The following is a 24,573-nucleotide window of genomic DNA, read 5'->3' as shown; positions in this document are numbered from 1 at the left end:
ATGCCTTTGTTATGTAAATGAGGACAAAAATCAGCCATGAGAATATTAAACACAGTCATGCCAAAATGTCGATGCGGATGGCCACCTAGACCTCAGACTCCCTGCACTGTTGTTTTGAGGCAATCATGGGTTTGGAGAATGGTTAATTTAGTACAGTAACTAGGGATCCAGACATTGTGCATTACTAAAAGACGCTCGGTTCCTAAAAAACTGCTTGTGAAAAACATCAACACTTTGGTCAGTTAATGAACTCAGTTGAGTCCTCAATAACTAAAAAGTTAAGTAGGGAAACCCTTGCCCAAGTATGGCAAAGTCCCTGAAGCCTCGTCACCTCAGGCTCTGCTATCGTGAAACCGGAGAGGACCACCAGAGTGGGGAGTAAATAAATACTACTGAAGTGTTATGAAAAGGGGTTTTCTAAAAGGGTTAACAACCATATGTCTAGGGAAACTGCTCATGCCCTCTTTTCAAACAGCCAAGTGGTGTGGGAGAGGATGATGCATGTGATGGCAGCTAGGAGTATGAGCCACGACCATCAAAGCAGGCACAGGACAGTGACCAGGGCACAGAGAGAGTGATGGGGCAGGGGAGTCTCGCCCATCAGAGCGGGCCAGGCACCCTGCGTGCATTTTGTCCTGAGCTGGGACAGCACATAGTGCAGGCATCACCGAGTGCTCAAAATATTTTAGTCCCTAGAAAAACAAAAGTCTCTGAGGCTATTTTAAATGAATTTCGCAGGCAATGCCCTTGAGATAATGACAGCAGAAAGAAGAATGGGTTCTCACTGATTTCCTTTTACCGCACAACATCTCATTGATGTTCCATGTGGTGTGGGGGCTGGAGAAGCCTGGGGGCCACTGGTGAGGAAGCCTAAGGCAGGCACACATAACCGAGGACAGCAAAACTCCCTCAGGAAACGGCACAGCTGGGTGAGTGGAGGAGGATGGGATGAGAACGTGTCACTATGCGAAGACGGTACTCAATCCACGGGAGGCCCACAATTTGGTCCCCATACAGAAGTGCGCCATGATAAGTTTCCTCCAGGGACATAGTGCCTATGCTAAAAGCTTTGAAATGAACACAGTCCCAAAGTGGGGGCAGCTGCCATTTCCCTGTTAAATCGCTTTTTAGAATACGCATGCCTATTTAGGCAACATAGTTGGTTATAGCACACTTTCGGGCTTTTTGCCCCTTGAGGCAAGATACTAATGGCTGGGGAGGGAAAAACCACTGGCTGTGTAAATGTTTACTCACAGCTTTCTTTTGGAGTAAATGGAAATTCACAAATACTTTCAGCAAAAATCTACAGTGGTTATTTTGAATTGTTTTTAAAATTTTAGTTTACTACCAGTTTCGTTTCTCCTAGGGACTCCTACCCAGGACCTTACCTAAGGGTCCTGGGTAGATAGAATTTTACGTGGTTGGTTTGGCTGAGGTGGGACTCGGGGGCTGCCCCAACCTGCACCACCCCGACCTGCACCACAACAGCCACCATCTCACGCTAGTGCCCCTGGGATGGCGCCAAGACAGCAGGAATAACACTTCCTGACCGACAGGCACACTGGAGTACTTGCAATGAAGAATGAAAAGATATGGGGTCAAAATATAGAACTGGGTTTTATAACAATTCAGGATACCAGAAACTTTCACAGAATTTACAATAGCCACATATTGGTGGATGCACTTTGGCATACGCAACTGCTTCTATCCTAACTACTCTGAGAATCCATACTGCCTTCTAAAATTAATCACCAATGGAATGGAACAAAACAGTGGATTTATAAGGATTGCCAAGAAAACAATAAAAATCACCACGTGAATCTATTCAAAAAATTTATTTTTATCTGCATTTAGTTTCAGCATGAAATTCAACATGAGAACACTATCTACCTTGCGCCCTCCACAAGGACTACCTCTTCCACCCCGCGAGCCATGTTTGCAACGGGTCAGATTCTGGCATTCACAGCTTTGCTGGATGTATATAAGGCCATCTCTTAACTTGGCCTGCGCTGAAATCACCCAAGTCACCCTCAGAGCTGGGCAACTTCACCCCTACACCGCTAGGTGGCAGTAAAAGATTAGCACATGAGTCACAATAGTCATGGAGATGAATGCAAATTTTAACTTTTAAACAGAGAAGAGCAAGTTTTCCCATCATAAAATTAAACATTTTTAATCAATATATAGTGTTAGTGTTGTGGAAATGGAAATGGTTAATATATACAAGACACTGAACTGTCAAGTAGGCCTGCTCCAAGGCACTGCTAAGGCTGGGGCGGGGCAGGGCAGGACAGTCTTACCTGACATACTGGAACGCCCTTGTCTGAGACCCGGATCCGTATACCTGGAAGGAAACCAACAGTTAGGCCTCCTGAGAAAACCACACCAGTACTGGGTAGGTGTCCTTGGAACTTCAGAGGACACAGACTGACCTCGAAACTGATCCCAGGGGGCAGTGATGCTGACTCCCAGCATCTAGCGCCACATCCCGCACTCTACTTCGAGACCATGCCCCGACAGAGAGACGGCGGCAGCAACACCTAAAGCATGCACCCGGTATAGATGTGTACAGTTCTCCCTCCAAAGACAGTGCCTGAAGGAATTTGCTTCTGCTGGAGTCTTACAATGTCAGGCATCATGTGAGGCTCTGGGGGCTGTGACCTCAGAGTCCAGCTAGGTGACAGATCTACACACAAACAGTAACACGTGCATTTAACTGGGGCTCCTCACTCTGGCCAACAGCAGAGCTGGGGACGCCGCCCAGGCTGGTCCACAGACTGTTTGGGATGAGGCCGGCATCTCCTGGTATTGTTACAGCTAGCTCCCCAGGAGATTCTAATGTAAGGCCAAGGTGGAAAGCCATGCAGGAGACTCTGAAAGTGACGCGCAGGTGGCAGGAGGGAGGGTCACATTCTCCTTTGTTTCCACTGCACATTTGCTCCACACTTCCATAGCTTGGCTTGTGTTCTTTGCTCTGCCGGCCAAGACCCTCTTGTCTACTTTCCACCTGGCAGAGTGCTACTTATCCTTTAGGGACAAGCTCTGATGCCATCTCCTGGAGAAGCTTCCTCTGGCTCATTCCCCAGGGAAAGCCCTTTGCCGACTGCCCCCAACTGTGAACTCCCCAGAAGGACTGGTGTCCAAACCCTCTTGGCCCTGCTGGAGCCCAGCACGATGCGTGGTGCGATACTAGCATGGGATGAGCATCTGCTGAACGATCTGCAGAGCGTCACGCATCACGCCACTCACTGAGGCGGAGATGGCAACAGAGGTGCTTGGGGAGATCTCCTAAGTGCAGCATCGCAGGAACGAGAGTGCCCTCGGAGGTTTTGTTTGCTTGTGTGCCCTCCCGTGGTGGAAAGCAGGCAGCTGGGAGGAATGGACTGCCTTTGGGAACAAGCTTGATTATAACAACCCTGGAGCCTCCTCCTGCCTGACAGCAAAAAAGAGCCCCTGCCAGCAGCTCTGACAACAGCACCAGCCCCCTCAGCCCCAGACACTCAGCCCGGTTTCCCTGGAGCTCCTCCCTCCAGCTCTGAGAAGGAAAAGGGGAAGGAGCAGGTGGGGAAGAAAAGCACATACATGGCCAGACGCGGTGACTCACGCCTGTAATCCCAGAACTTTGGGAGGCTGAGGTGGGCGGATCACCTGAGGTCGGGAGTTCGAGACCAGCCTGACCAACATGGAGAAACCCGGTCTCTACTAAAAATACAAAACTAGCAGGGTGTGGTGGTACATGCCTGTAATTCCAGCTACTCGGGAGGCTGAGGCAGGAGAATTGCTTGGACCTGGGAGGTGGAGGTTGCAGTGAGCTGAGATCGCGCCACTGCATTCCAGCCTGGGCAACAAGAGCGAAACTCCATCTCAAAAGGAAAAAAAAAAAAAAAGCACATGCCTCAAACCTCCTGAATGCCTTATTTATTTAGCAGTTTCAAAGGCTATCTCTGTGTTTTCTTAATAAGCATTTACATGTGTCAATTTCACAGGTGTATCAGTTCTATCTATGCAGGTTCCGTTCTTGGGGGTAAGGCCTTCCACTGAGAAAAGGCTGGGGATACTGAGGAATGGAGATTCCTGTCAACACAGAAATTACAGATGCAACAAATCTCAGTAAAGGAACATTGAGGAAAGATGGGCGTGGGCCTCCTGGAAGCAGAGGGGAATTCCTTGAGTTCTGTCTGAACCTGATTCTCCAGCCTGGCTGATCCTTCTGATACATGTGAAGAAGGCAGGAAGCGGTGGGCTTGATTTGGTAGGAGAGGAGGTCCACCTACTGCCAGCTCCCTCAGCCTGGAAACTCCCTTCTACACCAGTGCTGTAGGTGTAACTCTTTTTGTTTTTCACAACCTTATTTTGCAGATGAGGTGATGGAAGGTCAAAGTGCCGCAGTGACCTGCACCCAGCAGAGTCAAATTTATCTTGACTCCAAGTTCAGGATTCTTTTTCCCGCCCTATTGTGTTCATAACTTCGGAACTGCCTGTACAATTTTTTTTTTTTTTTCAAACTGTGGCTCTCAGGCTGGCACCAGGCCATTCTACAACCTCACTGTAGTGAGTATCGGATTTAGGCAACTCCTGCGTCACAGGCTCCTCCACAGGTGGGTCTGGGGGCTGTGCTGCTGTCCTGCCTGTTGCCTCTGCCTGAGTCCGGGGCTCTGCTCTCAAAACTGAGCGCACATATGCACCTCTGCTACTTGTTTTGCACCTTCCCACCGCACTCAGTCAGGGTCACTGCGATGGTGGGCTCACCAGTCCACCAGTGCATTCCAGCCACATTCACAGAAAGCCCACCTTTGTGCAGAGTGGCAGTGGCCTTCAACAAGCCAGCCGAGGCCAGTCTTCAGCCTGATCTAAAGCCCAGGCTCGCCCATCAGAGCTGCGGTATCCACTCACACGCCGCCTCTCAGAGAGGAGCCATGAAGAGCACAGTGGCAGCTTTCTCTTCCACCCAAACGTGCGGGCCCCAAGCCCTGGAGGGAACACAATCCAGGGAACTACATGCTGGGTAACCCCCGGACCGGGACGGGTTAACCCAGGCTGCCAGGGTCAGGATGTGAAGAACCACACCAGGTACCTGCTCAACCAAACAAGGGACTTGTAGTGGAGACACTCAGTGGCTTGAATGTCACTTCATCCCAAAGGGCTGCAGTCTGGGAAGTCCAAAAGGCTCCCGAAATAACCTGCAGGCTGCTGGGTATTTCCCACTGTTGCCTCATTCAAAGCACACTGGAAGGAGATTTACAACTGTGGGCGCACTTCCCTGCATGACTCGCCAGGGACAGCTCCCCACCCAGCCAGCACCGACACAAGGTTCATCTGCAGACACCATGGTCACCGGGCAAGCTCTGCTCCCTTCAGATTCGGTGACACAAGCCGCTCAGCAGCACCCCCTCTGAGGTCCCACTTGATGTCCACAAAGCAACTGGGCCTCAACGAAGTAGTCCCTAGTATAAGAGGCAGCTGTTCTGCTGGGCTGCAGTGGAAAGGCGTGGATCTCGTGGGACGCCCACTGCACACCCCAATAGGCCTTGCTGACAGTCTTGAAGGTTTGTACGCTCCCGTGTGTGCATTAGGCTAAGATGCAATGTCAGTGGTAGCCTGGAACACTTCCTTCCTCGTATCCTTAAGAGTCCTGCTGGATTTCAGTTTCTATAGCATATCACATCCATCATCTATACTTGGGATTAAATTACCCTCCCTATTTCACTAACACAGTACTTTGCAACATGAGGATTTGTAATTCATGTGTGAAATATTCAGTGTGCTAATGTGAAAATGTAAAGTAAAAGAAAGGGGTGTGTGTGCAAGAGAGAAGATGCTATGCAATTATGCCCCATCCAAACTATCTGTCTTCCCTGGGCTCTAGAACTCAACTGCAGCCCGTGTACAGCCCTCCCAGCGTGGTCTGAGGCCTTCCATCTCCCCCACTTCAAGATAAGGCCCACAGGGACTTGGCACAAATTGGGTGTGCAGCAAAATCCAGGGCATGATTATCACAGGGATCTGGTGTGGACAGTTGACGTCAGCAGAGCTCCCTCAGCCTCCTCATTGTTCTTCTAACAGAAGACAGAGTGTGAGATTCGGTCCCTCTGGCTTCGTTTCACAGAACAGGAGAGATGCAAGGAGATTCATGCAAGAGGCAAGGCTGCTACGGGGGGCCAGGGAACGAAGGGCTGTGTGCAGGTCAAAGCAGCATGATGATCAAGGAGTCACCAACAGGGGAGAGGACCAGCCGGGGGTGAGGAGGAGCAAGGAGCTCTCATGATCACTTGGCAATGTCCCCAGCTGCTGTGCTTTATGTGTTTAAGATGTGACAAAGATTCTTTGCTTGGCCAAACTTCATTCAGGCTCTAGTACCTTCTCCTAGGCCTATTTGTGCACTTCCTTGTAAAATCTAGTTGTAACAAGAACCCTGCTAAGTCAGTTTAGAGAAACCCTTACCCTCGATATCTCACGTTCCTCACTCCTCATATCCCCCAGTGTCCGATCACCCTTGCCTGTCATCAGCAAGAATCCTGTTAGATTGGTTTAGCTAGAATCTTTACCTCTGAAGCTTCTTCTTCATCATTTTCCATCCACTCATCTCCTCCCTGCTCCTTGGCTGAAAATTCTGCTCGCCTGTACTGTATTTGGAGCTGATCCCAGTCTTTCTCCCCCTGAAAAATCCCACCGCAGTGATCCGTATTCCTGTCATGATGGTCCTGAATAAAGTCTTCCTCACCATACTTCAGTACCATTTAGTAACTTTAACAAATCCTATGGCCCTCTGCCACAAAGGCCCAATGTAAGAATCACTTAACATACCGCAATATCAGTAAAAAGGCTAAACATCATACCAGCTTTGACTTGCTCTTAGAAGTATGATTTTTCCAAAATTTCCCTTTGGAAGAATAGCAAGGCTTTTAAAATGATATAGAACTGGATTCAAACCCCAATTCTGCCACATCTGACCTGTCCTGGGCAAATCCAAACCTGGGAAAAATCATGGAAGGTGGAAAGCAGAATGAATCCCTCCTGTGAATGTGCTGTAACTCAACCGTGGGCCAAAGTCTCTTCGAAAATAAACTTAGGACAATAGCTCTACCTGAACCATACTCATCTATTTTCTAAGCTGAGACGCAAAATTGGTTGAACTTCTACGTGATTCCACTTAAAATATAGCTTTGATGTATGATGCACTTAACCTATGACATACTCCCTGAGTCCTCCTCACAGGCATCTGGTACAGCAGCGAGTGAGATGCTAAGACAGGCATGAGGAATCAGCTCAAAAACACAGCTGCAAGGTAAGCAATCACGCCCATCCAGCTTGGAAAGCGAGGACGAGACACTGAGCTGTTTCCGACCACCCTTGAAGAGGTCTTCATCTCGGAAGTGACTTGTTGGAAATGTAGCAGAAAAGGAAATAGGTGGACACGCCTCCTTATTTCCCTTCCTCAATAAACCAAGTGTTTCTAAAGACAGGCTGGCTGAGGCAGGCCTGTGAGTCTCTCCCAGACCGCTCCACAGAGCCATCTGACAAGAGCAAGGCATGGTATCTCAATTGGACAGAAAAGAATGAAGTCAGTGACTTCATCAAATACTTGCTGGGAAATAGAATTGTGTGTGACAAAGGAAACAAAACACATTCTGAAAGGCCTCCCTCGGGACTTCTGCCTCCTGCCACCAGACGGTGCCTACAGAGACTGAAGCCCGCCACGTTCTGGATCAACTGCAGTCATGGATGGCTCCAGAGATCTTCTCCCTTCTGTCTGTGGCACAAAAGCTTGCTCGGTGTGAAGACAACACATGAATTATCACCTCTGTCAACAATGCAGGCATTCTTGGGGTGGCTAGGGGACACAGGGAGCCCTGGCTGCTGCCAAGGAGGCACTAAATCAAGTTGCTTCTTGGAGGCTTTCACAGTTTACTCTGCAAACAAAGCAGCTCTTATCTCACAGCATGAGGGAGTTTCTGAACAGTCACTAAAAAGGCATCAGGCTGTCCTCAGATGTGGAATTCTCAACTGATCAGGTGGACTAAGGGGTTCGCAGGGCACAGCACGAGCTCCTCAGAACCCCAAGCAGCAGCAAGAGGGGAACATGAGATAACAGGAGGTTTCACCACTTTCACTTACCATAAAGGAAAGCGGCCACTACAACCCAGTAACCAGTCCATCCAACATTTCTCTCCTGCGCCCATGTGCCTGGTGGTCTTCTGGGAGCCGGGGATGCAACCGTGAATGAAACCAAGTTCCTGGTTTTGAAGCGCATACTATACTAACAGGGATTGGAGCTGGAAAATTCGTATTTCAGTTGGTTACAAGGGCAGTGAAGACAATTAACATGGTTATGGTAACCAGCCTGGTGCCATAATGCAGAGAAGCATCAAGAAGTTTCCCTTAAGGAGAGGATGAATGAACAAGAATGCCTGGAAGAAAAGCAAGACGCTCCTGGGACAGGCAGGAGCAAGGAAGCAAGGAAGCCCGGCCTGACGGAAGGCTCGGAGGCAACAGGGGCTGCAAAGCCACTCGAGCTTCTGACCTCTCTTTACAAGGCTCCCTCCAGCTGCAGGGTTGAGAGTACACAGGACAGGGAGAATGAGAGTGGCTCCAAGCCTATGGCAATAAATAGGGGTGGGGCGGCAGCAGTGTAGACCAGGGACTGAAGTCTGGATCTACCTGGGTAGGGCATGGCTATTAGGATGTGCTGGTGGATCTGTGCAGTGAAGGAAGGAGAAGAGCCATGTGTGGTCACAGAGCCTCCATTTGGGGCACCAAGATACCACTTAGTGACAGGGGGACATGGGAGAGCTGGCATGGGCTGTTGGGAGCCTAAAGCTGGAGTTTGGACTCACCTCTTCCCTGGAATGCATTCAGCGAAACTCAGCTATATGATGCAGTTGCCCTCCGGGAGTCATCCCACTGTGTAACAGGCTAGGCTTTTGGTTCTACACTGGCAGCAGAGCAGCTAACACAGACAAGGAGATATGCGCACCACAGACAATGCTCATGAAGAGCGGGGGCTCTGGCTTCAAACCCAGGCTACCACTGTGTGGCCACCTAATCCTGGGCAACTCATATAACCTCTGCGCTCCAGCATCCTCACCTGAAAAAGGAGGGGAATAATGTCACCTGCAGATCATGGGACAGAAGAGCCAGCTAACATGATCAACTGGTCAATGGGTAGGCGCATATATACTACACAGAAATACACCGAGCTTTAATTCTTCCCCTGGAATACACTCAACTGATAACAAACCATCCTACAAGATTTTCAGAGCAACAGGATGCAAATCGACTCCTGAGTCCTACCAAATGCCACGCTGCAAAGGGCTCTAGGAGGCTACAGATCAGAGCAAAGCAGCCTGGGCAGACAACCATGAAGAGGAGTGGTGGGGGAGGTGGGGGTGGGAGGGAGGATTAGCAAAACCAAACACGCCGGCAGGCAGAGCCTCTCACCAGGCAGGCCTGGGGCGCTCCTTCCCAGAGAGGCCAGAGGGCTGTGGGGACAGGTCTGGAATGACCAGCCCACCCTGACCCCAGATGGTATCTGAGGGTACCAAGCAGTCACTGTCGGCACAGACATCCTTGCCACACACTCGGACCACCGACCACAGACCACTGGGACCTCTGCTGGCTCCAGAAGTTTCCCTGGGTTGAGGGTGGCCAGTAGAGGATGGTACTGAGGGCCTGTCAGCACTGTCAAGGTGACGGCCCAGCCCGACCAGATGCGGTTTACTTCCTCACTCTACCAGACCAGGCTTCTTGGTCATCCGAGGCCACCCAGTACAGGCACACCTCTGGCTACAGCCAGCGGGCCAAACCTACGTCGGGGAAGGTCTTCACAGGCCGGCTGGTACAGGCAGGCAGACCTGGAGGCATGGGCAGAGACCTCAGTGGCCATGGAGGGCAAGGTGACTCAAATTATGTGGAGCAGTCATGCAGCTGGGTTCTGTCCCCGTGCCTGCCTTCCCCCTAGTGGAGGGCAGCGGGGATGTACACAAACACGACATGGCAGCTTGAGAAGTGTCACTCCCCGAACCGAGATGCACTTGTCCCTCATCCTTTGTGAGCTGACTTCGATTTGGGTTGCAATGTGTTCCCTGCGCCGAGGCCAGCACCTACCGTGAGCGGCTCCCCCTGGAGCGCCTGCAGGATGAAGTTGCTGACCACCCGCCCATCATTCATATGCATGCGTGGTCCAAAGGTGTTGAAGATTCTGGCCACTCGTACTTCCACGCCTTCCTGGAACAGAGAGAAGAGGAGGTCAGGCGTGCTCCCCTGCGTGGTCCATGTGATCACTTTGCATTTCCAGTGTGTTGCATGCAAAGCCTGTCAGGAAATGTTCTGCTTCCCATTTCAAAATGGAAATGGCTTTTCTGTTCTGATTCCACAATGTGCTCATTATAAACCAATCAGGAGACTACACCGGGCTATATCAAAGAGAGTCAAAGCTGTCCCAGATCTCACCACTGAAAGGCCATCAGCACTAGTATTTTGGTAGAAAACCAGCTAGATAAACAGTGCAAGGATCAAAAAACTTTTGTTTATATAAATTTTTTCTCCAGTTAAATATATATTTTCCCAAATGGGATCACGTTATGAATATGCTTTTCTAATCTTTTTCACATAATATACTGTGCAAATTTATCACTCAATAGAGATTTGGATGTCAATAAATATTTAATAGCTAGGGAGAAATAAAAGAAAGCTCTCTATCTCAGGAAAAGGGAACACAGAAACATTCTTACTGAGTGAGCTTGCACCTACACTCTCAACCCGTTTGACTGAAAAACATCCATTTTAGTGAAAAACTAAATACAACTTAGTGCCCAGTATAGGTTATTAGCTAGTCGCCTGGAAAGAGAAACATACTGACACCGTTTAAAACAGTCATCCCTCCTGTTCATTTTCATCTCTATGTTCATTTTCTTCTATGTATTTTTTAATGCTTCTATTTTTACTACAATAAACATGTATTACTTTTGTAATCCAGAAAAGCCTGTTTTCAAATATGCAATCAGGGGAAGTGCATATCTGAATAACAAAAGCCTGTTCTAAATGATCATGTTTAATTATTTCACAGACCACTTTGCCATGGATGGAAAAATTAAATATTTTTATCACAGACTCTGAATTAGTGGGCTTTTACAGTGTACATGTATCTAACATTTGATTCCCTGCCGAACAACCGTGCACTTTATGGACATCTGAGAGCAGGGAGCCTCGGGCATGAGGACCTGGGGCTCCTGCTTTTCACTGCGCCCGTGTGTCTGCCGTTCCCGCTCCACTGCTCACTGCCCAGGCAGGCCACTGACTCGGTCACAGCGAGACTGGGAAAAGAGTCACCTGATCACCTCAGTGTTTTGACATGGAAGCACAGGCCTAGTGGCTGTATTGGGTGCCAGTTATCACTACCAGCTGAAACAGTTCTTTTTTCAATTTATACCAACACCTTAGGCTGGCATGGGCTGGGAGTGGGAATCCAACAAACCCTTAGCTAACAAGGCTTACTTAGCACAGAATGTCTCCACCAGTATAGCGAGTTAAAGGGTATGAGCCATGAGCCCCAGCGGCCCCATCAGCCCTCTCAGTGGCTGGAGTGACATGGCCGCCACTTCAGCCCACAGCAGCCTTGTCAATTTCCCTAGCCTTGTCAATTTGTTCCACAAACCCGGGCGGGTTTTTACGTGTGCTGTGATATGAAAAAGGGTGGGAGGCATGGAAGCACACAGTTAACTTTTAGAAGCCAGAGTGCTTTATTAGTGCGAATTCTTCCCAGCAATACACTGTAATACTTCACATGAGCCACTCAGTTACAAAGATATGAGCTAAGTCCAAGAATAAATCAACCCTTTTCTCCACTGAACTAATGAGTGTATTAAAAAGAGTGGGGGAGCAGAGATGCTGTTCTCAACAGAAAATAACTCAGAAGTACCCACTTGCATTTAATTGATAAGATGAGGAAAGAACCAAAGTGAATGAATGTGGCTTTATTCTAGGAAGAGACTGGAAAAACCGCAGCACATTTACAGTAACCCAATGTGCCTAGCAGGGGAAAAGCTCAATGGGTTAGGCAACATTTGCAGCAAATCAAATGCTTTTATCTTCTTGACCTTCCCTTTCCACAAAACAACATTCCAGAACATGGCCTCATTAGGATGAGCAGACATTAACTGGCCAACCCATAAACAGGCTTGCTTGCTGTGGCTGTTCTATTTGGGTCTGTAATGGTTCAGCAACAGAGGGCAGCCCTTCTACACAGGTGCAACAGCTGTGAGCGCAACACTTCTAAGAACGCGAGCTCTCAGGGCCGGTCTACACCAGTAAGACGAGCTACTCATGAAGCCAAAACTTCTTACATGAAAGAGACAGGAACCTGAGGCTCACTCCGGTTAAGACCTGCTCTCCTCTGGGATGACAGTGTCTTCCGGAGTTTGCATGCCCATCTATCCCTTTCTAGGTAGCTTCAGGGAACCCTTGGCCTTCACACAAAGGTGACCCCCAATCAGTCTGGACAGTCCACTTGCTGCTGAATCCTCATTCCCACTGGTCCTCACGGTGGGACCATGTGGGCAGGCGGGGGAACAGTCGGTGGGTGCCGACACCACTGTTCATGGTGGCAGTTCAGTTGTCACCCACATGCACGGCTTGGAGGAAGGTATAGTTATTCCTCATCTCAGAGCTGAGGAGAGGTCCAGGGTCTGACCCAAAGCCACCTTCCTAAGAAGGGAAGAGCCAGGCTGAAAACCCAGGAAGGGCACAGCAGGCAACACTGTCTCATTTAAGGGAGAGCCTACCTCTGAAGGACCAAGAAGCAAACACATTCACGAACCCCTGACTCCCACACAATGTTCTGCCTGCGAGTGGTCAGGCCCTGCTGACACTGAGCTGGTGCCTTTGAGCATAGACAAGGCTGTCAGTCAGAAAGCTAACTGATGACTCATCCCGAGGCACCGCTGGGTTTCACTTTATGCTCTGTGGTTCCGTCCCCTGTGGTGACCCATGAGTCATGGACAGCTCCAAGCATCAGGAAGGTCAAGACAACTCCTACAAGCCTAAGCTGCGCCAACATAGAACCAACGGAAACTTAGAGAGGATGGATGCTGAGGGCCCTGCACAAGGTGGAGGCTGGAATGTCTGGATGGCCTCATCTCATCCTGGGATTCATTATCCCAAGGAAGTCACTTCAGCTTCTAAGACTTGAGATTCTAATCTTTGAGATGAGGACAATAATATCCATTCTACCTACAACACAGGAGTTAAAACACTGAAACTGTTTTGAAAACTGCCATCATTATTATCTACCTCCATGGGATGGTTCTCAACCCAGTAATTGCCCTTGACCTCTGTCCCCAATTTTCTGATGACACTAATTTACCTTGAAGTGACAGTGACCACGTGTGGAATAGCTCACAAACACTGCCACCAGGACACTAGGATTGCAAGGGACAGGCTGAGGCTCCCAAAAGCCCTTTGGAAACACCAACTAGGCTGGCAGCAAACACCTCCTTGCCTCATGTGTAGCAGCTGAGAGAGGAGTGAGGGCTTGGGTATGCAGGTCCTGAGACATGGAGCCAACTAACAGCAGGCCCAAGAGGCAAGAGGTGATCCAAGAGGAATAATGAAAGTACAGGGATTCCTCCCTCCCCAGATATCTCCTAAGGACAGAAATGTTACCAGCAGGGATTACATGGTGTACACAGCACCTCTGACATAAGTGATTTTATCTTAGAAAATGACTCCATTTCACATTTCAAAAGGCATCCAACCAACATGGTCTAGATGTTTGCGTAATCAACAGAGACAACTCCCAACCAGATTAAGGGCATAACCCTTTACTGTCGTCCTCACCAAAGGGCTCAAGGGCCATAATGAACAGGACTTCTACAACTCGAGGTGGCCATCTTGACAGGCTCCATCTTGCTGTCACTCACAATCAGCACCCAGCATCTGCTGCCAAATCGAGAGCTCTTCCATGCAAGATGATGTTGTGCGTCCAGATAAGCCCAGGACCCTCTCCTTGTCCATGTCACTGTCCTTGGACTGGTTCATTAATCCCTTTTCCTCTCCCCTTCTCTCTCAATGTTAAATGTTACTCTGTTTGATGTGGAATGTTTAATCTAAACATTTATATATTAAGTATACTACTAGGTATGGTTTGCAGTACTGACTGACCTGTGGAGTCGCTTGAGCCTGTGTGACCACAGCTCTGATTACCGAGTGCATGGAAAGTACTAAGAAGTCCCTCCTTGGAAACTGCATAGAGCACATGGATTTTATGATGGAATATTATCAATAAAAGCCTGACCTTATGGAAAGACACAAACGTTCATGGACCTGGTTATGTCTGATCTTGTTTGCCCTGCTCACGACACATGGGTTCTCCCTCAAAATTTCCTTTAAAATGCAATCGTTCAGTGGAGAGTACAACAGGTCCCCAAATAATATCATTTCATGATAGTACTGATGAGAAAAAAAATCACCTCCTGGCTGGGGCTACTGTCTGCATGCAGCTGGCATGTTCTCCTCTCCCCACGTCTGTGTGGGTTTTCTCCGGGTATTCTGGTTTCCTCTCACATTCCGAAGCTGTGTATGTCAGACAAGTGGGCTGTTCCAGTGGTCCCAGTGTGAGTGAGTATGCCCTGTGAGAGGGTGGCATCCTGTCCAGGGGAGGCTCCTGCTTGGAACCTGGAGCTGCTGCGATAGGCTCTGGCCACCTGAGACCCTGTAAATAATTATCTTGTTTTTATTTGTCTTCCTTAGGTGGATGGCTCCCATTTATTTCAAATCCTTAATATCACAAGTGTTTTAGTCTTTATTTAGAATTCTGGTGATGTTTTGTGACCAGAAGTACGTCTAGGAACTTAACTCTTGTTTATAGCAACTAGCCTGTGCTACTGCTGATTTTGTTCTATGTCCATCTGCTGAAAGTAGCAGTTTCCAAGAACCCACTGATGCTGTTAAGTGATGACTTTCTGTGCTACATCAAGCCACTGAACACTGTGACATGATCACTATATTCGCTGACGGAAGGTACTAGTAAGGTACTAGTGATAGAAGGTAGAACAGAGCCCTGCATAGTGGGAGCAGGTCCTGAAGGAGGTGCCTGGGCATATTCACCTGTAGGGAACAGGATGGAGAAATGCCAGGAAGTGCACCTAGGTTCAGCAGCCCAGACTCTCTTTGATGCTTCCCTTGGAGAATTACGTGCACATCCCTAAAGCAACAGGATCAGGCTGTGAGGGCCGAACCCCCTAACTCCCCTAGGGCCTGTCATGCATACATCTCGGGTTCTGCTCCCTACCTGTGGATAAGACTAAGGCCACTGCAGAACTGCAGAGCTCACTGTGCTGAAGCACGATTCTCAAAGGTGCTAAAAGGTTCAAGTTGACTCAAGGGGTTGGCTGAGGAAGGGGGTCTGGGAGGGGTGTGTCTACAACTGCTTGGCCGTCTTCCTCAGCACTCCTGCTTCAGCATCAACAATCAGCTGACCTTCCTGAGGTCTGCTCCGCAGCAGGCCAGGAGGGGTGGATATCACTCTGCCAGTGTCCGGGTGGGACAGGGGGGATGCGGTCAGCAGGCACCCAATGAGTGAGTCACAGGGCCAGGAAGCCAAACTGCTATTGGGCAGATCCGGAGGACAGGACAGGCCCCCTGGGGTGTCAGTCCTACCCATGGAACACTGCACCTGGTTTGGCTGCTTTTTTTTTTTTTTTTTCAACTCAGGTAGAATACATATACCAACTCTTTGACTTTTTCAAAAGTACTTTGATGCCAGGAACTAACACAAAACTACACCTTCAGGGCCATTAGACTAGGTGATTTCTGAGTTTGCTTTCTTTCCACTCTGCCATTTGCTGGTTTTATGAGTGGTGACCTGTTTTGCAGATCCAGCCCAGTGGGTGGGCCACAGACCTCAGAGTCGGACTCATGAGGGGGCGATGAACTCAAATGCACACTAAGCACTGACCACAGCCTACGGGGGAGGCCCCCACATTTATCAAGCCACTGCGTCCAAATGCATGCAGAGGCGGCAATTTAATTCCTCCCTGGCAAGTTCAAACTATTCGGGAGAGGTTCTGCCCTTTGATCCCAACCTCCATCTCACTCCATCCCATGAAAAAAAATTCCAGGGAGTTTCTCTTTTTCTAAGGGATGTGTGGTAGATTTTTCTGGAAAGTAAAATTCTATTTTGAATACATTAGGAAATTTCATTCATTAGAAAAAACTCAGAAGAGAATCCTTAGGATTCTCTTGTTTATATTTTCAATCTTTACGTATTACTCAGAGTAAGACATATCCACATACTATATAGGATCTTGACAATAAAATGACAATTCATACTTAAGAGGGGATATGTTATTATGTATAAGAAATTAATTAAAGTTGTTAAAATAATAAATTAAAAATATGCCAGACGTACTATTCCACCTGGTTCATCCTGCTTGATTTTTTCATTTGTCTCCAGACAGCATAAATCCTAACACAAAGTTTTGCATTTTCTCCCCAAACTATCCGAAAAGGTCACACGTTTAGAACTATAAACTGACAAGGTCACAGTGCAGCTCCCGTTGCTGAATCTCCCAGCTGAGAGGTGCAGGGGTGACGCTAGCGCAGGCACGTGAACCACTCGTTCTGGGCACCGTCCCATGACTGTGCGAGCTGCAAAGGAGCCTTGGTACCTTTGGACTTGGAGCTGCATGGTCTCCTCTTGCTCACTCATGCTTCCTCACCTGCTTCAGCCTGCAGGGATAGCCAGGGAGTGTGGGGAGGAGCAGGCCCTACAGGTAGCCAGCTGAGGGTTCCTGCCACCACTGATGGGCTAGGGACCTGGAAACCAGTTTTGGAGCCCATCCTCCCATCCGTTACATGGGCTGACCCCTCCCACGTCAGAGGAGGCTGCGGGGAATTAACTGAGATTAAACGGACTGAGCCCTAACAGAGGCTGAGCACGCAGCAGGCACTCCAGCCCCCGGTTCCTGCTCTCTCGCAACACCCACAGCACGCATGCGGAGCACCCTCAAACAATGTCACCTCCAGACAGGGGCGCGTCCGAAAGGCACAATGCCCTGCAGGCCGCTGTGCTCAGAACACAGTCCCAGAAAATAACAGTCACTTCGGAGTTGTTGCCCCAAAGAGGTCCGGTGACTTGCCCCAGACCAGGCCACGGACAGAGTGCAGACCCAGTGTGGCGGGAGGTGCTTGGACCCACCCTTGCTACCAGCTGTCACAAAATCCTGAGTGAAAGAATCATCTCGACGTCTTCATCTGAACGTTTTATATCTCTCACAATCTTCACATAGTGGTCGTTTTTTTAAATTTTCCCCCTTATGTTTGTCTCTAGCTGGGATTATGCATAGCAATGTCTCTTTTTTCTTGCTTAATCAGTATTTTCTTATTTTTCTATACCTGGCAAAATATCCTGCCATAGCAGGAACTGAAACCTGTCTCAGCTGTGAGGTGTCTGCTCCTATGTGCAGAGAGGAAAGGCACCATTTTCCTCCCTCCTCAGCACCCATTCGGACAAAAGTGGGAGTGAGCATTTGGGTACCAATCTTAGGGCCAGAGGGGCTTGTGGTCTTGGACCCATGGCTCTTCCTACAAGGGAGCACAAGATTTACAACATGAATAACGGGACGGAAGGTGGGAAGAACACACTGCACCTTCTTCACAGGCCTCCTGGAACTCAGGCAAGACCACAGGGACCCTCCTCACAGGCTCCCTGCTCTTGGTCACGTCACTCCTTCCTCATCAGGAAACTACAACCTCCTCCTGTCTGCCTCGCAGCCACCAGAACTGGACAGGGCCCTAGCACCCCCAGGGCCAAGGGCATGGTCACTCCCTGACATAATGACTGCACAGCGGGAATGGGTAGGTTCCATGGGGAAGGGTGGCAACATCACACCTGCTTCACACCTGCTTCCATGCCCCCCTCAACGTGCCACCAGAGGTGGGCCTTCCTCGGTGCCATTTCTCACCTGGGCAGATGCAAACCCTCAGCATACGTGCTAAGTAGGGTGTGAGCCCCAGTGAAACTACAGATCACTGACCTGTTGGCCAAGACCCCAAGTTCCACACTCTCCTTCCTAGAAAGTGCTGCACCTGTCTTCCGTGGGCCAATGCTCAAGCCTCCCGGTGTGACGGAAAGCAGCAAGTGTGGTTCCCACATGAAGAACTCACAGCACCCGTGTGAAGTACACTGTGAACCTGGCCACAGAAGTGACTCTTGCAGCCATTCTGCAACTGTCTGTTGGGGACTCCAGGGTGGGAGGCCCATGTCTGGTGACTCCATAGAAGGCGTACCATGCCAAGAGAGTGACAGGGACACCCTCCCCACAGGGTTCATGTCAGGGATGTTACCTTGAGCAGGAGGAACCAGCTGACCACCTGGGGTGCTTCTAACAGGTACATTACTCATAGATTTCAGGGCAACGCTGCCCATGCCATTAAGCTCCCGAGACCTATGTGAGCAGGAATATAAATGCTGATGTTCCGGAGTTACTAGGTGTTACCTTCCTGAACCCCCAGGCACAGATGACAGGAACAGATCCAATGTTAGTATGTGTGTGAAATGCAGACCCTGGCTGGAGTCCAGGTCCCTAGAACAGTTACCTGGCATACAGTCGGTGCTCAAGAAATGCTGCCTCTATTATTACCAAATACCATAATTATCTTAAGCATATACTTAAGGTAATATGTATACCCATAAAGTTATCAACTACATTAGCCAAATAACCATTTAATTAAAACTAAAAGCTCAATCAAAATGTCCCATTTGTCTACCAGCTTTACCTATGTAAAAATTCACTAAGTAAGAAATACAATCATAGGACTGAAAGCAAAAGAAAACAGTTGAGAATCATATCACTCCTGGAACATACGCTAAATAAAATGCAATTATGTGTCGCTGACACTCTAGTCAGTACTCCTAAGTACCCATGCACACTGAGTGGTCCTGAGTGTCTGGGAGATCATCTGAAACTTTTGAGTCCAGATATTCTGGGCCCCAAAATGATGAAAGTATGTTCCTACTAAAACTGATTAGCATTTCGTAGAGGAAGTGGATAATGTAAGCCAACAGACTAAAGTAGCTTAGAAGGCAATTCGTTCTGCTTCTGGCGAAGAAATAAAGCAAAGAAGTTTAAATACCAACAATAGTATAAAGTTAATTTATGGATCTTTAATGCTGGCATTTCATTAAACACACGATGAGAGAGTCCTCGACATTCTCTCCCACCTGTCAGAGAGCCTACCTGCTTTACACTGCCCTGTCCTCTGTGGTACCATGGGGAGGGAAGGCGATTAAACTCTCATCCGAGGTCAGGAGCAGGTGACCTGGCCCTTGGCACATGCTTGACTGGGGCTCTGCCGGGACTGAGACAGATGGTCAGGAAAACTCCTGGATGCTGGCCATGCTGACAACACTTTCCCCTCCTATAGAGCACAGAGCCAACAGTTCCCCAGGCTCACCTGCAACTGGACCCTGGGCCTGACAGCACTGCTCCCAGAAACAGACACTGCATCTACCAACAGCCTGTCGTGGACCAATGTTCCACAGCCACGTTGATTTACCTGCATGTCCCACCACCCCAGAGGGCATTTTCATGAGGATGTGAAAGTTCAGACCCAAGTCCAAGGACACACTCAGTGAGAACATGAATGGAATATCCTGTACCTGGGCCTCCACTTTCTCTGCACAGTTGATTGGCTCCTGCACTGCCCTGGTGTGGGCAAGGCAAGCTTTACACACCCTGTGTCAGAGGTAAGAACTGAGAGAATGAAGGCTTAAATCTTAGAGTCATACGGCAGTACAGCCAGTGTGGCAACCTCAGCATGTTGGTCTGTGAGCAATTTCTACTATAACATGCAGGAGACCGAATCTGTGACATAAAATATCCTTGGCAAAAGCACCTCAGCACAACAATGACTAATGAAGAAAGCGTGAAATAACGTAAATACATATCAATAACAATTCCTAAAGAGGTTCAAATTACAGCAATAATGCATCCATTTTTATACTTAATTGATAGAAAAGTAAAAAAAGAAGATCCATTGATTTGGAGGCTTCAGGAAAAGAGGCACTTCTTAGCTGCTGGTGAGCAAATGGCAATGAAGAAGCATTCTGTTCATAGTCATAAAACAGTATTCCAAACCCAAGAACTGATCTCTAGGAAATCATTTTTAAAATAAGGAGATACATGGAAAAAGCTGTTGATAATACTATTAATTTATAATACTGGGAAACTGAGCTTCCCAAACACCTATCCCCAGACAAAATCAGTCATGGCATTCATTCCTTTACAGCACTTTACATCTCAGATCAGGGGCTCAGCACGTTTAAACCGCAAGCCCAGACCCTGGGAAAATACCTGCTTCATGTAGGCATAGCACATGGTCTCTGCGACACGTTTGCCTTCATCATAGCAGGCCCGAGGTCCTATTGGATTCACGTGGCCCCAGTAATCCTCACTTTGAGGGTGGACTTCAGGATCTATGATGGGAAAAAAGTGAGACTGTTTTCATCGTTCCGTTTTCCAGTTCATATCAATAATGCGTATTTATGATGCAAAAGGGAACTTCGGAAAGACCCATTTAGAGATGGAGAGATGTATTAAAGAGGCCACCTGAGGTTTCCGGTCCATTCTCTAAGTTCCAGTAGGACATGTTCCCTGGCAAATGGGTGCCTGTTCTTCTAGCCCTCATTTTACACTCCCGATTCCTGTTTCTCTAGCGTATAAATCAACCACACTTTAAGACATACCAGGGGAAGAGACTATTGGAAGAAAACAAGTAACAAATTCTTTTATTCACACAAGTATATTTCTGGAATGTGAATATACATCTAATTTATTTAGTACACCTAGAATTTTATACATACTTGAGTACAGCTATGATATAAGTCTTTGCCATGAAATCTGGACAAAAAGATGCATTGTTATAAATTCCCATCTTGTTTATCTTACCCCTGAAGTCTGACTTGGGACTCAGTGGGCCTGAGCAGGTGCAGGGAGGTAAACAGACAGGTATCCTGCCACATGTCTACTCAGCGGATCCCTCTGGGTCAGCACAGCCTCCGCGGCAATGCAGAAGTGTGCTGCAAAGAAAGGTCTATGTATCTGCTGCTGTGGTTTAAAACTCCCTTTCGAAGGGCAAACTTGTCACTGCTCAGTGAGAGAAAAGTTCTAAAGAAAATACTTCCTGAGAGAAGGGAATCATTGACTTAAATTCACAGAATGTACCAGATGATTGATTTCAGATCTTTTTTCTGGGGCTCTTTGACAAGAGCTGGGCAAGCTACACTCCAAAAGAGATGGTCATAAATTTGACAAAGGACAAGAAAGAAAAGGCTGGGTATGCCCATCTGTCCCTGGACTGGCACCGTCTGGACTGAAATGCTCAGGACAGCAAGCTTCTAAATAAGTCCCCTCACAAAATCACCACGGAAAAAAAACAGGGAAAACTTACATTGTTAACACGAAAGTAAAGATCCAGAGTCAAAAATAATTTCCAATCATCTCCCCTTTCCAGCATTCTGTGAGGCTAAGACACTAAGCAAATGCTCCACAAAAGTTTACTTTGGTTATTCAAGGTCAGATGAGAGCACTTGGTAACTTCCACAAATTACACTCTCCAATTATTTAGGAAGCCTAAGGAACACAGGCTCCTGTCAGACATGCAAATAATAAATGAAACAAGTGGGGGAAGCAGGGTGGCTGTGGGAAAAATGTCACTGTGCCCCTCTGGACAGACACCATACCCCACAGGAAGGGAGGGGCACACTCTGCTCTTTTATTAATAACTGCTGAGGACTTCAAAAAAGTAGACTATGAACTACCTTTTCATAGAGATTACAAAGAATATCACTGCATTTAGAAGAATTTCTCTGTGGCTATGACTTTTTTCATTCAGTTTCCTTCCTTAAAAAAAAAAAGTCTCTTCTGATTTTACCCTCTCACTTCCTTCTCTCGTCCACAGTAAGAATGTAAAAAAAATAAAAAATTGCATCATACCAGGACCCAGCTTCCGCTGCATCAGCGAAGCAGTTCTCCTAAACCTTGCACACCCAGCTGGTTTGGGGCTGAAGAGAAATCAATACAAATTGGAAATCAAGCCCCTGGTCCCCACCCCTAAACTCCTTCCCAGGCAGGGAAGGAGAGGAAGGCTGTAGCTTGGTAAAACAAACTCATGGGTGTTCTGACACTATCTGCTTAAGGTTCTTCCAGAACTCGTTATACAACAGGGGAGGCAGTAAGCGCACGTCTCTTCTCCCAGGAAGCCTTAAAGGCCAGCCCATGAGCTCTTGGGGGGTCAGGCATGCAGCATGCATGACTCACATAGAAGAACGACATGTGCTAGCCAAACAGGTAAAAAGATAGTGTGATTTCTGGGGTGTTTTCAGAGCAGAATGGCAGAAACACTTCTATGGAATCATAAACGGTGGGTCTTTATTGGCCAGGTGACAGGGTGCAGTGCTCCAATGATGTGTGATCAAATAAGAGAGGTGGTCCCACCGGGCGGAGGAGCTTGGCAACCCGGGAGGCTGACAGGTGGCCTCTTGTGCACAGGAGGAGCATGGGCAGGCTGAGTCTCCTCAGAAAAGAACCCTGGACTCTTCCGAGACAGGATGAAAATAGTCCAAGGGCTGGAGGAAGCGTACCCTGAGAGAGCCCCCTACTCACCTCCATACACCTCCGATGTGGAGGCCAGGAGCAGACGGGCGCCGACTCGTTTTGCCAGCCCTATAGAAAGCAAAGACATGATAAAAGAGACTCAATTTACATGTGCGGGCACATTTTTTGCTGGCCAATTTAAGCAATGCTTTAGTATTAAAGACATTTAATTATCTATCCAATTATCTACTCTTACTGCATCTGCATTGGCACCAAAATAAACAAAACAAATGCAGTAAGAAAAACATAAATGGATTCTCGGAAGGCCAGTATTTTGTTGAATACTTGTCATAAGCAGAGCCAAATGCAGAACCTGTTAGTTTCATAAAGTGTGATTTGAGGAGTTTTGTGAGGCACTCCTCTGCCCCCAAATACTACCCCATATTGTACTGGGTAACTTTCCCTTGGTTGGCAGAAGGCAAGGCCCTTCTCTCCTTAACTTCCACAATGGTCCACCTGCCACTTCCTGAACATGTCCCTGGGCTCTTCTAACTGCTCATGCCACCCCGTCTGGATAACTGTCCACACATTCTTCTTCCTCCTTTGCGGTTCAGCTTACACAGCACCTTCTCCAAAGCAACTGTCACATTCCTCAGTCCTGCTCTGAACTCCTTCCCTGGACTGGCCACTCACATGTAACTGACTAGAACATCATTATCTATGGTGGTCAAGTAAGTATGGAAAGTCTTCCAAACTCATTCACAGAGTCCCAGTGTACAGAGGTTCATTACAGGCTCCAAGAACTCCCCTGACCTTCACTAACCCTGTACGTAAGACAGGGGACATACCCCATCCCCAGTCGCCACTACACTAGACGGGGGCTGTGTGGACACCCCTCAGCTCTGTCCCCCACACAGAGTTGGAGCCAACACATGCCCACAAAGCACTGCTAGGAGGGTGTGACAAGCTAGGCACATGCAGCCTATGTGCGCTTTTGGGCGAGGCTGGTAGGGGTGGAAGGATTCTAGCATGCGGGAACCAGACGTATTAGTGTGTCCGACAATGTAGTAGCTTCAAAATGAAGGACCCTGAGATCTTTTTCTTCCTGAATTTTTAATTTTGAGATATTTGTACATTCAAATTCAATTGTACAAAGTAACAGAGGGACCTTATGTATCTTTTACCCAGATTCCTCCAATGCTAAAACTTGCAAACTAGATTATGTCACAATCAGGACATTGACATTGATATGACCAGTGACTATTTCCATTGAAATGGACATTCCATTGATAAAAGTGATAGAGCATTTCCATCTCCACCAGGATCCCTCACACGGTCCTTCTGCAGCCTCTCCTCTCTTCCTCCCACCTGCTGACCCCTGGCAACCACGAACCAATTCTCCATGTCTATAATTGTGTCATTTCAAGGACGATACACAAATGGAACATGATCTCTTGGGACTGAATTTTTTCATGGAACATATTCCCCTCAAAATCTATCCAAGCTGCAGTGTGTATCAACAGATCCTTCCTAATCTATTGCTGTGTACAATTCCAGGGGATATATGTATGCACTGCCGTTAATCATTCACCTATGACAGGGCATTCTGGTTGCTTCTCATTTTCGACCTCTACCAAAAAAAGCTGCTATGAACATTCATACAGGTTTTCATGTGAACATAAATTTTCATTTCTCTGGGAGAAATGCCCAAGAATACAACTACTGAGTCATATGGTAGGTGCATATTTAGTTTTTTAAGAAAGCATCAAACTGTTTTCCAAAGTGACTATACATTTTATATTCCCCTCTACCTGAGTTCTTTATAGTTTTCTCTGAACTTTGGTCACAAACACACATCACAAATGCAATGTGTTATATTTCAAAAACAACCGAGTTTAAAGATTTTGAAACTAGGACTACTTCTGTATCACTTTCATGGAATGACTTACGCAGGATCTACAGAGGCAACCGTCAGGGAGTG

General features: G+C 47.9%; 1 protein-coding gene across 7 annotated transcripts in view; it reads right to left on the bottom strand.

The window, feature by feature from the left end:
* Window positions 1–24,573, bottom strand: part of UXS1 (UDP-glucuronate decarboxylase 1) — a 93,746-nt gene that overhangs the window by 9,141 nt on the left and 60,032 nt on the right. For all 7 annotated transcript variants that reach the window (XM_023211300.1, XM_023211299.1, XM_023211296.2 and 4 more), the window contains 4 exons: window positions 22,662–22,721; window positions 20,352–20,473; window positions 10,105–10,224; window positions 2,301–2,344 (listed from right to left, as the gene is read on the bottom strand). In XM_023211300.1, coding sequence (XP_023067068.1) covers window positions 2,301–2,344; window positions 10,105–10,224; window positions 20,352–20,473; window positions 22,662–22,721 — 346 coding nt within the window. The remainder of the gene's footprint in view (window positions 1–2,300; window positions 2,345–10,104; window positions 10,225–20,351; window positions 20,474–22,661; window positions 22,722–24,573) is intronic.

This window comes from Piliocolobus tephrosceles, chromosome 15 (genome assembly GCF_002776525.5).
Source record: "Piliocolobus tephrosceles isolate RC106 chromosome 15, ASM277652v3, whole genome shotgun sequence".
NCBI classification, from domain to species: domain Eukaryota; kingdom Metazoa; phylum Chordata; class Mammalia; order Primates; family Cercopithecidae; genus Piliocolobus; species Piliocolobus tephrosceles.
Note: the sequence above shows the minus strand (reverse complement) of the source record. Positions and strands in the feature narration are given on the sequence as shown.